This window comes from Drosophila pseudoobscura, chromosome 4 (assembly GCF_009870125.1).
Source record: "Drosophila pseudoobscura strain MV-25-SWS-2005 chromosome 4, UCI_Dpse_MV25, whole genome shotgun sequence".
Classification (NCBI taxonomy): domain Eukaryota; kingdom Metazoa; phylum Arthropoda; class Insecta; order Diptera; family Drosophilidae; genus Drosophila; species Drosophila pseudoobscura.
In genome coordinates this window covers 18227411-18241525 of record NC_046681.1, presented here as the reverse complement: position 1 = coordinate 18241525, position 14115 = coordinate 18227411, and the positions used below count along the sequence as shown (strand labels likewise).

The 14115-nt window shown below is 53.3% G+C and overlaps 8 protein-coding genes across 11 annotated transcripts in view; 4 read left to right on the top strand and 4 right to left on the bottom strand.

Annotated features, from left to right (window-relative positions):
• Nckx30C (solute carrier family 24 member Nckx30C) overlaps window positions 1–6385 on the bottom strand; it is a 51445-nt gene extending 45060 nt beyond the window's left edge. The window contains exon 1 of one of the 2 annotated variants that reach the window (XM_033379331.1): window positions 6258–6385. The gene's annotated coding sequence lies outside the window, so the exon portion shown is untranslated. The remainder of the gene's footprint in view (window positions 1–6257) is intronic. The other variant, XM_033379318.1, reaches the window with a different exon arrangement.
• On the top strand, window positions 1048–4069 carry zf30C (zinc finger protein 30C). The gene is made up of 3 exons (XM_001356324.4): window positions 1048–1405; window positions 1574–1947; window positions 2004–4069. Exons 1-3 carry the CDS (start codon window positions 1402–1404, stop codon window positions 4011–4013), a joined length of 2388 nt encoding a protein of 795 aa, XP_001356360.4. The 5' UTR covers window positions 1048–1401; the 3' UTR covers window positions 4014–4069.
• On the bottom strand, window positions 4053–4833 carry Taf11 (TATA-box binding protein associated factor 11). The gene is made up of 2 exons (XM_001356323.4): window positions 4499–4833; window positions 4053–4439 (listed from the first exon to the last, which is right to left on the bottom strand). The coding sequence occupies exons 1-2, from the start codon at window positions 4762–4764 to the stop codon at window positions 4118–4120; spliced, it is 588 nt and encodes a 195-aa protein (XP_001356359.1). The 5' UTR covers window positions 4765–4833; the 3' UTR covers window positions 4053–4117.
• On the top strand, window positions 4985–6859 carry und (methionyl aminopeptidase und). Its single transcript, XM_001356322.4, has 3 exons — window positions 4985–5284; window positions 5368–6210; window positions 6286–6859. Exons 1-3 carry the CDS (start codon window positions 5170–5172, stop codon window positions 6711–6713), a joined length of 1386 nt encoding a protein of 461 aa, XP_001356358.2. The 5' UTR covers window positions 4985–5169; the 3' UTR covers window positions 6714–6859.
• Window positions 6755–12050, bottom strand: ppk18 (pickpocket 18). Of its 3 annotated transcripts, none has more exons than XM_001356318.4 (8): window positions 11909–12050; window positions 11646–11852; window positions 8172–8540; window positions 7962–8112; window positions 7703–7896; window positions 7321–7647; window positions 7153–7262; window positions 6755–7091 (listed from the first exon to the last, which is right to left on the bottom strand). In XM_001356318.4, the coding sequence occupies exons 1-8, from the start codon at window positions 12022–12024 to the stop codon at window positions 6886–6888; spliced, it is 1680 nt and encodes a 559-aa protein (XP_001356354.4). In that variant the 5' UTR covers window positions 12025–12050; the 3' UTR covers window positions 6755–6885. The 3 variants fall into 3 exon arrangements, with proteins under 3 accessions (XP_001356354.4, XP_015035739.2, XP_015035738.2); XM_015180253.2 differs by having other exon boundaries at window positions 7703–7878; XM_015180252.2 differs by having other exon boundaries at window positions 6908–7104.
• Window positions 8534–10014, top strand: LOC4817350 (zinc carboxypeptidase A 1). Its single transcript, XM_001356321.4, has 2 exons — window positions 8534–9338; window positions 9403–10014. The coding sequence occupies exons 1-2, from the start codon at window positions 8646–8648 to the stop codon at window positions 9988–9990; spliced, it is 1281 nt and encodes a 426-aa protein (XP_001356357.2). The 5' UTR covers window positions 8534–8645; the 3' UTR covers window positions 9991–10014.
• Window positions 10306–11659, top strand: LOC4817137 (zinc carboxypeptidase A 1). The gene has a single exon (XM_001356320.4). It carries the CDS (start codon window positions 10335–10337, stop codon window positions 11610–11612), a length of 1278 nt encoding a protein of 425 aa, XP_001356356.2. The 5' UTR covers window positions 10306–10334; the 3' UTR covers window positions 11613–11659.
• A 111-nt stretch (window positions 12051–12161) lies between the features above and the next one.
• On the bottom strand, window positions 12162–14101 carry ppk16 (pickpocket 16). The gene is made up of 6 exons (XM_002132485.3): window positions 13628–14101; window positions 13263–13565; window positions 12744–13207; window positions 12515–12683; window positions 12362–12459; window positions 12162–12304 (listed from the first exon to the last, which is right to left on the bottom strand). Exons 1-6 carry the CDS (start codon window positions 14068–14070, stop codon window positions 12192–12194), a joined length of 1590 nt encoding a protein of 529 aa, XP_002132521.2. The 5' UTR covers window positions 14071–14101; the 3' UTR covers window positions 12162–12191.
• Window positions 14102–14115: the final 14 nt, after the last annotated feature.

Here is a 14115-nt window from a genome sequence, read left to right as displayed (position 1 = left end):
AAACGAAAAATTAATGCAAATTCGCATAATAAACCAAAACAATAAACGGACTGGACTGTAACTCCACCACTATGGCGTAGGGAGGAAATCCCTTGCATGACTAACGCAATGGCTCTGTTCTGTTTCTGTATTCCAAATGTTGGGGTTTCACCAGTTATTATTATTATAATTGAAATTTAATAGCAGGTCTAGGCACGTGTGGGACGATTCAGATTTCAGGTGAGCCTCAATTGATTTGTGTACGAGTATCTTCTTCAAAGGCACTCCATCAAAATTGACCTTCCCATACCGTCCATACATCTATCCGTGTACTTGTTTATATATGCAAATAAGCCGCCCATTCTTTTCTACCCAACACAATTCGATTTCATTCACACAAATGTTCAGATTGACGTCACTTTCGGCGGTAGCGGTAGCGGCAGGGCTGTAGCTCGTCATAGTCATAGCCGGCACTAAATTGTAATCAGACTTCGAGCCCAATAAACTGCATGAGTGTAAATTTCCTGAAGGTAATCACCCACCGAAAATCAAAGAGTGCCCTTGGCGTGCTTGAATGGGGGAACTCTGAGTTCTGATTTGTGGATTGGGAATCGGAATCCGTGTCGTGTCGTGTACACGGACTGTAAAGGGCAACCGTTCACTGAGTCACACTCAATCAGAACGAAAATTGGAGGATATAATCGCATCAATGGTACGCATATCTAATTATAGCGATAAGCGTAGGCGTATGTTCTGCGGAGTTGTTTACATGTTGGCTATTCTATATATAGTATACTCGTAGCTGCTATTAAGCCACCTCTTTTTGCACAGAGTGCCGTACTTAAGTCCAATAAAAATATGTACTCGGAAATACAAAATCCCATATCAAATATCCGCATAACCGAAAGCTTCCGAATTTTTCGTTTTCCCATTTCAGTTGTAATAGCTACAAGATACAAATTTCACTTTCAAATTCAACTTTCAAATTTTCGCGGTAAACTGCTGCTAATGCAACCCTGCCGCCACTCCCTCTCTCTCTTTCTGCTCACGAACTAGTTCCCTACTGATTGACATGAACGCTCCGACCAGGGCTACATTGCCACCCCAGGCTGCACAAAGAAAAATAATTTACTCGCCAGCATTGAAATATACAAATTTTCATTTTTTAAAGTGTACTTGCAAGGTGTTAATTTTTTTCCCAGTGCTGACCCGCGAAACAGCAACAAACAATAAGAGCCCCCGATTCAGTGTGCGGTAAAATGCAGCAGGATAGCATCCTTTGGAGATATTTGAGTGTAGCACAAGCCAGTGACGACGAGAGGGTCTGACCCCCGCAGCAGCAGCAGCAGAAGCGGCGGCGGCGGTGTCTGTGAGAGGGTGTACCCGAAAGGAGACTCCAATCGAGAAGTGAAGAGCCAAGAAATGGGTAGGTGGTTTCCGGTCGAAAAGTCAACGTCCAATCCTCCAATCCGCTGTTCCTCCTTCCCAACCATCGCCCACGCTACCCTCCCCCTCAATCTACCAGGGATGAAATTCAGTTTTTGGCCTTTCAGTGGTTGATATTCAAAAAGTAATTAAGCAATCCATTCCACAGCTGCCGAACCGATAGCCAGCGGCAGCGGAGGAGTAGCCCAGAAAATGCTGGTGGAGATCACCACAGACGGAGTGCCCAAGCTCCACTGTCCCGTGTGCAACAAGGCTCTGATCTCTCTGGCCGGCTATGTGAAGCATGTGAAGAAGCACCAGCCGCCGGGTGGCTTCCAGTGCCGCCAGTGCGACGTCCGCTACTGCCACGAGGAGGAACTGTCGCAGCACGTGAAGACCGAGCATGCCTCCACAGCGGAAGACGAACGGAACAGATTTGTGTGCGACAAGTGCGGGACAGAGTACAAGTATCTGGAGGCGTACAAGCGCCACTGCAAGACAAAGTGCCAGCAAGCCATCGATCCTGATGAGACGACTCCCAAGGTGAGTAGAATCCATTCGAATCTAAGGATGAAACAATAAAAGCGCTTCCTTTCCAGGAGAGTCTTCCCACTAAAGAATCCACGGCTGCAGCCGGGGTGCGCCCAGTGGAGTGCAAGAGCTGTTCCACCCGTTTCTCCTGCTCTTCCAACCTCGCCAAGCATCGACGCAGTCGCCCAGAGACCTGCGGAAAACTTGAACACAGTCCTGGCCCTTCGGATCAGAAGAAGGATAAGGAACGCATCAGACAACGAACAAAGTTAAAGGCAGGCTCGTCCGACGAGGAGGAGGATGCGACTGCATCGGACAGCGACGATGACATTCCCCTGGCCAGCAGAATCAAGACAAAGGCGGTGCCGGCACCGCCGCAGCTGAAGGAGGAGAACATGAGCGACCAGCAGTCCTCGGACTCTGGCGACGAGTGCCCCGACTTTGAGCCAAACAACAGCGACGATGAGGCGGACGCCTCACAGTTCCAGCTGCCTGCCCCGGCCATGGTCAAGGTGGAGGCCTTCGACGAGGATTTCGAGTACCAGGACGCCAGTCTGTTTGTGAAGACGGAGAGCGCGGACATTTTCAGCAGCGAGAAGGACAAGCTGCTGGATGTCCTGCTCAGCACGGACGAGGGCGATGGCCTGAAGCCCTTCGAGAGCCTCAAGGTGGAGCATGGCGGCGGAATATTGGACGAGATAGCGGCTGTGCCGCTGGGAGAGCAGACCGAGACGGCGGAGACAGAGGAAGATGTCCTGTCGCTAAGGCACAACTACGAGGAGAAGAAAAAACGGGCCAAGGACTCGACGGGCAAGCGGAAATACCGTAAACGAGGCACCGTCAGATCCCCCACACCCGAGGAGGCGCCGAGCACACCGAAGCGTGTGTCCAAGATCACCAAAAAAGAACTGAAGGAGCGGCTGAAGATGATCAACAAGATGGAGAAGACCTGGAAGTGTCCGCACTGCGTCAAGATCTACCACATACGCAAGCCCTACGAGAAGCATCTGCGGGACGACCACAAGCTCACCGAGCAGGATATCAAGGACATCTTCAAGGACGTTGACGTCCATGCGAAGCTGGACGAGGAGGTGTTCAAGTGCCCCATCTGCAGCAAGATCTATCTTGTGGAAAAGCGCCTCGAGACGCACCTAAAGGTCCATGGGGAGGATGGTAGTCTGATCTTCAAGTGTCCCTGCTACTGCAATCTGTTCTTCGCCAGCAAGGAGCTGGCGACGGAGCACGCCCACCAGCAGCACAAGGAGCTGCTGTACTGCGAGAAGTGCGACAAGTACATGACCGGCCACGACAGCCTCAAGAACCACGAGAAGAACTTCCACTCGAAGAAGGAGCCGCGCAACCTGCCCCGCAACCTCATCTGCGACAAGTGCGGCAAGAAGTTCACGGGCCGCACCTCCCTCTCGGACCACGTGCGCTCCGACTGTGGACGGCTGCCACTCTACCAGTGCAGCGTCTGCGGCAAGCGGCTCTCCACGGCGGGCATCCTCAAGACGCACCTGCTGCTCCACCAGTCGGAGACGCCCTACCAGTGCGACAAGTGCGGGAAGACGTTTAAAGTGAAGGCCCAGTACAAGTCGCATCTGAAGACGCGGCACACGGAGTACAAGCCGTACAAATGCCACCTCTGCCCCAAGGAGTACCCCTACAGGGAGAGCCTGCTCACCCACATGACGGTGCATACGGGCATCAAGCGCTTCCTGTGCAACAACTGCGGCAAGCGCTTCACGTGCATCTCTAACCTGCAGGCCCACCGCAAGGTGCACGCCGACACCTGCGGCCAGCTGCCGCTGAACGCCAAGGCCACCCAGTACATGGGCGTGCAGCGTGGCAAGCTGCTGATGGGCGCCAAGCCCGAGGCTGGCATGGAGTACGAGGAGACAAAGACTTTGATTGCCCAGGACGTGATCGACAAGGACATGCCCATGGCCCAGGAGCTGAACTTCCCCTCCGATGGCACGGCGCCGCTGGCCACGGTGCCCCTTAACTACGCCTCCACGCACCTGGTCCCCCACATCGTGCTCCAGACCATGCAGGCCGAGGCCCGGCGGATGGATTAGCATAGGACTTTGTAGATTAGACACAACACTCAATAAAGATGCTTTTGTAACCGATATTATTCTACCTTATGCACTATATTCCACACTCGACACGGTTTTGGGAATCAATTTAATCTGAAATAGGGCTGCTGGTAGCGTCCTATGGGCATGCGGTTCTTGGTGCGCAGCCGACGCACTGCCTCGCGGATGAACTTGGGCTGCAGGGCGCCCGACTCGCCCTGGGCCTCCATCACGTCGAGCGCCTCCTCCACCACTTCGCCCACAAAGACCTTGGCGATGCCGGACATGGCTATCACGACGTTCTGGGAGACGGAACAGCCGGTTATCGTCTGCATCAGCCGTTTGACGGCTGCTTTGGGGAAGGCTGAGCGACGGTACATCTCATAGCGATCCAGTTGCTCCTCCGTGAAGTTGGAAACAAGAACTCTGGGCAAGAAAGGAGCCATTTTGGGGGTACATCATCTTGATATCAACATGCTACTCACTGCATTCGCTCGCGTTCCTCCTCCTCCAGCTCCTTCTTGGTCTTTAGCTTCTTAAGGGCCGGCTCTCCGGAGTCGCCATCGCCGTCTGGGTTTTTCGTATCCATGTCGCCGTCTTTGGCATCGCGGTCCCCTTCATTGGCGGTGTCTGAGGCAGTGTCGCTGTCTTTGCGCTCGCCGGAGGCTGTGTTGAAGAACTTGAGATCTACATCGTCGCTGTCGCTGAGAGAATTGCTCTTTTGCTGTGTGGGAAACAGGATTTCGTCCATTTGAAGGAATTATAAAAAAAAAATACCTAGCATTTATAAACAAAAACTGACGAGGGATGGACAGTCAGCACATACAGCAATCCGCTCGACTTACAACACTGAATTAATGTCGCACCAAAATAGTTCACATCAATAGTATTAGACAGGCAGAAAGCATATTTTATCAGTTTTCTCGTGTCGCAACGTCAATTAAATTATATATAATTCGTAAACCGAGAAACATAGGAACCGCATTATTAGGTACCACAAAAACCGTGCCCGTTTTTTAAAAATACTTCGTGACTGTGAACAAGATCGTTAGCCAGCACTGGCGGTAGTACCTCGTGTTTTTGTTCTTTCTTCATCGCCATCGGCAGCAATCGCACTGATTAGATTTTCGTTAAATTCATCAATTTGCGTTAAACAATGTCCGCAACCGAAGCACTGAACGTGGAGGCGGCCATCACCGAAAACGGTGCTACCGGCGAGGATGCGAAGAAACAGAAAAAGCCAAAGCCGAACAACAAGAAACTGCGACAAGGTGAGTGACCTCAGCGCAAAAATGCAATAATTGCAATTGCCCCGCACCCGTACACGCCTCAACTTTCACAACCCCTTCCACAGAGGCCGCAGCAAAGAAGGCAGTTGAGGGTGGCAGCGATGAAGTTACCCCAGATGCAGATGCAGAGACCACAAACGGCGAGAAAAAAACCGCTGCCGCCGCCTCGGCCCAGCCGGCGGCAAAGAAGAAGAACAATAAGGGGAAGAAAGCCGGTAACGGCCAGACGGAGCCCCCGACCATACCGATTGCAAAGCTTTTCCCCTCTGGCGTGTTTCCCGAGGGCGAGATCGTGGAGCATCCCACGCCCAAGGACTTGCCGGATGATCGCACTGCCAAGGATCGCCTCACCTCGGAGGAGAAGCGTGCCCTGGACCGCATGAACACCGAAATCTACCAGGAGCTGCGCCAGGCAGCCGAGGCCCATCGCCAGACGCGTCAATACATGCAGCGCTTCATCAAGCCCGGCATGACCATGATCCAGATCTGCGAGGAGCTGGAGAACACGGCCCGTCGTCTTATCGGCGAGAACGGCCTCGACGCTGGTCTGGCCTTCCCCACTGGCTGTTCCCTCAACCATTGTGCGGCCCACTACACCCCCAATGCAGGCGACCCCACGGTCCTGCAGTATGACGACGTGTGCAAGATTGATTTTGGCACCCACATCAAGGGCCGCATCATCGACTGTGCCTTCACCCTGACCTTCAACAACAAGTACGACAAGCTGCTGCAGGCCGTCAAGGAGGCCACCAACACCGGCATCAAGGAGGCCGGCATTGACGTGCGTCTATGTGATATCGGGGCTGCCATTCAAGAGGTGATGGAATCATACGAAGTCGAGCTGGATGGCAAGACGTACCCCATCAAGGCCATACGTAATCTGAACGGACACTCCATTAGCCCGTACCGTAAGCTTAAATCCATATAAATATGTATGAGAAGTAGCTCCACTCACCCCAATCTTATTTTTATCCTTTCCATAGGCATTCATGCTGGCAAAACTGTTCCCATTGTGAAGGGCGGCGAGTCCACGCGCATGGAGGAGGATGAGTTCTATGCCATCGAAACGTTTGGATCCACGGGCCGAGGCCTGGTGCACGACGACATGGACTGCTCGCATTACATGAAGAACTTTGATCTTCCGTACGTGCCTTTGCGTCTTCAGTCTTCCAAGCAGCTTCTGGGCACAATCAACAAGAACTTTGGCACTCTGGCCTTCTGCAAGCGCTGGCTGGATCGCGCTGGCGCCACCAAGTACCAGATGGCTCTCAAGGATCTATGCGACAAGGGTATTGTGGAAGCCTATCCGCCATTGTGCGACATCAAGGGCTGCTACACGGCCCAGTACGAGCATACTATCATGCTGCGTCCCACTTGCAAGGAGATCGTATCCCGCGGCGACGACTATTAGAGCGTGCGTGCGAGTGAGTGGGCGTCAAGCGGTGGAGTTTGCATTATATACATTTTTGATATAAGTCCATTCTATTGTTGATCATTTGTGAGCGTATTTCAAAGCGATTTCAAAATAAAGAGTATTTATGCTCAGCATACATCCGAGGAGAGTGCGTTCGTTCTTCCACGTGCTAATTGGGCACCCTTAATCCTAATCCCTTGGGCATCAACTCATCCCAGTAGAGGCTGTTGTTTCCTCTGACTGGTCGTGGTGGTTGCCTCTTGGTAAATGCTCTGCAGATGTAGACGAACCACTTGCCCGTGAGGTAATAGAATATCTCGATGTAGCTAACTATGCTAAAGCCGTACATAAGCGAGAGGATGCCCCCAAAGCGATCTGCAAGGGAAAACTATAAAGAAATGGATTCCCTGAATGTCTGTAGAGATGGAATACTCACTAAGGAGCACCACCCAAGTGCTGACCAGCTCCGATTTGGTGGCCTGTGCAAAGCGCAACTTGAAGAAGAACTTGATGACAGCCAAGGGTCGCTCGTTGGTCAGCCCTTTTCTGAAATTTAACAACAAATTTAGCAACAGATAGAGACAGCCGGAAAGGAAGGACTCACAGTAGACCCGTACGGTAGCCGGTGCCATTGTAGTTGAGGCGCATGGGCGCCACATTGCTTGTGATGCGGAAACTCACTCCATTGCAGGTGGGCAGGCAGTGGGTGCATTGTCCTTGGGCCGCCTGGCTCTCGCCCTCCTGCAGATACGCGAACTCGTCGTAACCATACCAGATGCTCTTCCACTTGGTCAGGCAGGGCAGATCGGGCAGGCTGCAGTATTTTAGGTCTGTGGAGCTGCCAATCATAGGCGGGGAGACGCAGCCGCAGTGATCCATCATGCTTTTGCTGCGACACAGCAGCAGGCACTCGTCAATCGAGTAATACGATCTATAATACGATTATTAGTGGATGGTACAAAGGGTAGATGGTGTGTGGAGCCTACTGGTTGATGAGCTTCCTCCCCTCCTCGGGAAAGTAGCAGCGACGAGCTTCCGGCGAGACGGTGCGCACTCCTTCGCTGGAGCTGAAGAACGTGGGCTGAATGGGAATCTCGACAATGGTGTTGTGATCAACGAGTATTTCTCCCAAAGTAGTGGACTGAACGGTGGCATAATCCTCCTGCGGGAAGATTGTCAGCTTTAAGGAAAGAAATACTAAGATTATGCAATGATCGGAGGGTAAGGAATCACGCTCTTCCTCACCTGAAACGCATTGTTGGTCATGAAAGTGTTGGTCTGATCATCCTCTGGTGTGTCCTGCAGCACAAACTGCACGCTGTTCAAAATGGAATTGGACTCAAACACCACCTTTGGCTGGGCCCCCATCTCGGCATTATCCTCCGCTCGTATGTGCCTGTAATTGGTAATTCGATTAGTCTTTCATCTCCTCCATGGGTGGTAGGATTCACTCACGCAATTTGGGAATAGCTGGGTCGGCGATAGTTAAATATGCAGCACACATTCGATGAAGTCGGTCGCTTGACAAACATTTGGCTGGTGTTCACAGGGGAGCCGTAGACAATGCCTCGGATTATCAATTCGCCACAGTCTGGCGACAGTTGACGCAATATATCACGAACCGAGTAGCCAGTGTCGTTGTGGTAGCTGGAGAGCAGCCAGTGGAGCCGCTGCAGCTGCGCCTCGTCCAGCTGCGGGGTGTCCAGGGGATTCAGATAGAACTGCGCCAGCACCAGCAGGCGTTCGGCCATATCGTCCACATCTAGGGCCACCCTCTGCAGCGTAGACTCGTCGTTGGATTTGGACTTTTCCTGGTGATGATAACTAAACGAAGTGGGAGTGGAGAAAAGGGAAATTAGTATGCAAGACGCGAAATGATGATGGAGTATAAAAGGCCTAGTCTGGGGCCATTCCTTGATTAGTGCCAGAATGAAGGTTCTACTGGTGTCGCTGTCGCTATCTCTGCTGGCCCTGTGCCTGTGCGAACGCCTTACGTTTGAGGATCATCGTGTCTATCGGTTGGAGCCAAAGAATGCAGAGCAGTTGGAGGGTCTACGGCCATTGGAGGCCACGAACGAGAGAGTCATATTCCTGAATGATCTCCATCTGGGCGCCATTAACGCACTGATAGCTCCCAGCTACAATGAAGAGTTTTTGCAGCTGCTCCAGAGCTTGGATATCTCCCCTGAGCTCCTCGATGCGAATGCCCAGGCCAGTCTGTCGCTGGATATCGAACCCGTGGCGGATGCGAATCGTCGCAGCGATGACTACTCCTGGACGGAGTACCACGAGCTGAATGACACCCATCGCTGGATGCAGAACCTGGTGGAAAAGAACCCAGGCATCGTCAGCGTCTTTGTCGCTGGCCGCAGCTACGAGGGCAGGGATCTCCTGGGTCTGAGGATCTTCCACAGTGCTGGGGCGGAGAGGGGCGAACAGCAGGCAATCTTTTTGGAGGCGGGCATGCATGCCAGGGAGTGGATCAGTCCAGCAACCGCAACGTACTTTGCCAATCAATTGCTCACATCCCAGCAACCAGAAATCCAGAGCCTTGCCCGCTCCTACGTGTGGTACATTCTGCCCCATGCCAATCCGGATGGTTATGTATACACTCATTCCACGGTAGGCTCTAATATCACAATTCGGTGCATAATCCTATTAATTTCCCCTATTTTCCATTATTTAGAATCGTTTGTGGCGCAAGACACGCAGTCCGCAGGAGAAGAACTGCATGGGAACCGATCCCAATCGGAACTGGGGCTTCCACTGGAACGAGGTGGGAGCCAGCGACGAGCCCTGCTCGGAGTCGTATGCCGGACCCAAGGCATTCTCGGAGCCGGAAACGGAGGGCCTCTCGCAGTATCTGAAGTCCCTGCCAGAGCCCGTGTTCATGTACCTCTCGCTGCACTCCTTCTCCCAGCTGCTGCTCTATCCGTACGGACACACCTCCTCGCTGCCTGAGAATCATCGACAGCTGGAGCGCATCTTCTCCGCCGCTTTGGGGGGCATGAAGCGGCGCTTTGGCACCCGCTACACGGGAGGGAATGTATACGACGCCATCTATCCGGCGGCGGGCTCCAGCATGGACTGGGCCTATGGAGAGCTGAAGACCAAGTATTCCTTCACCTACGAGCTGCGACCCTCGGGCTATAGTTTCTGGACGGGCTTCAGGCTGCCGGCGTCACAGATAATCCCCACGGGACAGGAGACAACGGATTCGGTGGTGGAAATGGTTAAGGCCGCTGCCTCTATCGAGGGTTACAAGTTGAAATAAATCCCTGGACTAACTAGTTCATTATTTGTGACGAGGAGGCTAAGAGGGAGCTCGAGTGACTGGTCTGAGACACTTGTGTCTCGTGAAATGGCAATTTCTTTGAGAATTCTCGGGGACGTCATGCAATGATTTACCATGCGATGGGGCTGAGACCGTGATAAGAGCCACCCACAGATTACCCCGAGATATTTACTGCCTCACAGAAATGGACAAAGCAAAGCCACTCGCGCAGCGCGCACTATCGGGCAATAAATTAGATTCGGCTCTTATCGGCGCCGCCTTTTGGTCTGGACTATAAAAGCAACCATCTCGCCCGTTTGGAGCTCATACAAACAACGACAACTATGTCGCTGACCAAGTCCCTTTTGTTGGCCCTCCTGGCCGTCGTGGCCCTGGCGGGAGTCAGCGCCGAGCGCGCCCGCTATGACAACTACCGCCTGTACAAGGCGAACGCGGAGAATGCCGAGCAGCTGGCCGTGCTGAAGCAGCTCGAGAGCTCCAGCGACTCCATCCTGTTCCTGGACGGAGTGCACATTGTGGGAGCCGATGTCAAGATGGTTGTGGCCCCGCACAAGGTGCCCGATCTACTGGAGATCCTCGGCAAGGCCGAGATCAAGTATTTGCTGCAGTCCAGCGACGTGCAGAAGACCATGGACGAGATCGACGAGAAGGTGGCCATGAAGGGACGCGCTGGCGAGGCCTACAACTGGGCGCAGTACTACGAGCTGGACGACACCTACGCCTGGCTGCAGACCCTGGCCATTGAAAACCCCGGAGTCGTTACCCTTATCGAGGGCGGCAAGACCTATCAGGGACGCTCTATTCTGGGCGTGAAGATCACCAAGAGCGGCAAGGAGAAGCCCGGCATTTTCCTGGAGGCCGGCATCCACGCTCGCGAGTGGATCGCCCCCGCGGCGGCCACCTACATCATTAACCAGCTGCTGACCTCCGAAGTGGAGGCTGTTAAGCAGCTGGCCGAGAACTACACCTGGTACGTCCTGCCCCACGCCAACCCCGACGGCTACGTCTACACCCATACCACCGACCGGATGTGGCGCAAGACACGCACCCCCTACCAGAGCTGCTTCGGCGCCGATCCTAACCGCAACTGGGCCTTCCACTGGAACGAGGTGGGCGCCAGCTCCAACCCCTGCTCCGATACCTATGCCGGCCCCTCAGCCTTCTCCGAAATCGAGACTCTTTCCCTGTCCAACTACCTTGCCTCGCTGAAGGGCAAGATCCAGCTGTACATCTCCCTGCACGCCTACTCCCAGTACCTGCTCTATCCCTACGGACACACCGGAGATCTCCCCGACAACGTGGCCGACTTTAGGAAGGTCTACGACGTGTCCATTGCCGCCGTGAACAAGCGCTACGGCACTACGTACACCGGAGGCAACATCTACGATGCCATCTATCCAGCGGCCGGTGCTAGCGTGGACTGGGCCTACGGTACCCAGGATGTGCGCATGGCCTTCTGCTACGAGCTGCGTCCCTCCTCGAACAGCCTCATCACCGGCTTCAAGCTGCCAGCCGCACAGATTGTGCCAGCCAGCGAGGAGCTCCTCGACTCGATCGTGGCCATGGCCGCTGAGGTCAACAACCTAGGCTACTTCAACTAAATCTAAGGCTGAGAGAATCAATAAAGGACTCACAGTTTGACGGCATAGCTGCGCAGCAGACGCTGGCTGATCTTATTGGCGGTGCAGACGCCGACCGCCGGAAAGGGGCTGTTGGCCACGTGCACCAGATCGGGGGCCATATGGATCTCTGTTGGCTGGTCTAGGTACTCCAGGGTGAGATTGACGATAACAACGTGGGTCCACACCACTATTGCGGCCATCAGCGTCAGCCAGAGTGCTCTGTAAATAGGGGTGGATAGTTTTTTTATACGATTTAGATGCACTTTCTCACCCACTTGGCGTATCGGATGGGTGTGGGGTACAGGAACGGGTGCAGGCCATTGATGGAGCTCTGGCGCAGAAACTCCTTGAACAGGCGGAGATAGTTGGAGGGGGCCTCCACTTGAGTCATGTTCGTGATGCGTTGTGCCTGAAGTGTGCTCGAATCTTTATAGTCAGTCAATTTATAGCGATGCGAGGGCTCTGAGTGCTGCTAATCAATCAGAGCTCTAATTAAAGCGTGTCAAGAGGTGGGATAGTGTGCAGCGGTGTGGGAGGGTGGAAGGGAGAGCCCTCTCTTTAATCGCGGTTGATGTAGTTGAATATGGGTCGAAAGGTCAGGAAGTACAGGAACTCAAAGGCCGTCACGATGCTAAAGCCCATAATTAGACCCAACAATCCGCCGAATGAAGCTGTCAAAAGAGGACTATTATTATTTTGTCACTTTTAGGATGGGCTTGCTCACTCACCCAAGGCGGACAGCCAGTTCTGGAAAATGTCTGTGCGATATCTGGTGCTCATGAGGTCACTGAAGAACACATGCAACAGAATCCTGTCGGTGTCGTTGCTACAACAAATGAATCTATGATATCTGGCTGCAAGCACGGATATAAAACACCTACCTGCTGCCCGGACGATTGGCAAAGTAGCTGACATCCAGCCTGCCCATGGTGCTCTCCGAGGCGTAATGATTCGACTGGCAATCGGGCAGACAGCCGCAGGGAAAACTACTCGTCTCGCGCACAATTGACAGCGACATATTCAGATTGGCCAAGGCATGGGAGAAGAGACCTAAGAGGAACAGTGATTAGAGGGTGATTGCTGGGAGAGATTCCCCCATCTTCCACTTACGCTTTCCGTGTATCATGCAGTTGGCATCCAGCACATCGCATACCCTGAAGCTACCATTGTTATAGACATACGAGGGAACGCAGCCACAGAGGTTGTGGATCATCTTAACCCTGCACTCGAACATGCAGTTGATAAAGGAGTAACGCTTCAGTCCGTGCATCGCCCGCTCGCTTCCGAACAGGCAGTTTCTCAGTGACAAGTCCATGCGGCGAATGTCGTTGGTGGCATAGGTCGACTCTGGATTGATTCGCACAAAGCTCTCGCGCGTGGATGTCACGACCTTGGTCTCTGAGTTCTCATCGGGAAAGTTGTAGGCGTCGTGGAGCATCAGCTGGAACCCATAGCCGCTGAAGAAGGTGCCGTAGTAATCAGAGGCCATGGGACTGAGAAGCACGGTCAGACCCGTGGGATAGCCACAGCCAGTGACTCGGTACGGACGCTTTGGCACCTGATAAGCGATTTTTCTGGGATCGGAATGGATTAGTAAATGATGCTTGGATGGGGAAGATGCTGTCCTACTCTGGGAAATTGTTGGTTATCCCTCCGAAATAGTTGAAGCTGCAGCACTGCCCCTCCATCGTCTCGATGCGCTGAAAGAGGCTGTCGCAGCGCGTATTGATGCCCTTCCAGATGCAGCTAGAGATCATGTCAATGCAGTCCGGCGACAACTGAGACGTTAGCGTTGTGAGGCTAACATTATTCAGCTTTAGGATCCTGTCATAAGTCTGCAACGAACTATTGCTGATCATATTGTCCACGGGCAACAGAGTGAGATTGAAAAGGTTGTGCAGCTCCGATCTATTGACTCCAGCAGGCACTTGCCTAAGGAAAGAAGAGAGTTCTTTGGATAAACACTCATAAACCACTGCGATATGTGTTCTCACATTTGCTGTAGCAGGTTGATCGCCTTAAGCTTTGATATCTTGTTGAAATTGCATATCGTTACGGCGGGAAAGGGTATGTTCCAGGTGGGAAAGTGCGAGCTCTCGATGACCGTGACTGTGGGCGTCTGGCGGGCCCACTGCCACGAGACGACGACCAGCACAATCGATGTGATGATGGACAGGATGACGACAATCAGCCAGAACAGGCGCTCGTTCCGGCTGATGTCCTGCCGCGTGATGTAGCTAAAGCCATGCAGCGACGTGGTCTGACAATAATTGCGCATATTCTCGCTGAACCACTCTCCAAGCTGGCGGAAGCGATGGATGGGCTGATGGCTCTCAGGACTAGAGCGCTTTACGGGATCACTGCGGGTAGAGGCGGCCAGCTGTTGGGCGGCCTGCACTTGCCGCAGATCGAAGATGCGTCGCTTCTTGAACGCCATCTCTTCGGCTTGACCTCTGTGCGACGACTGTTGCGGCGGCTGCTT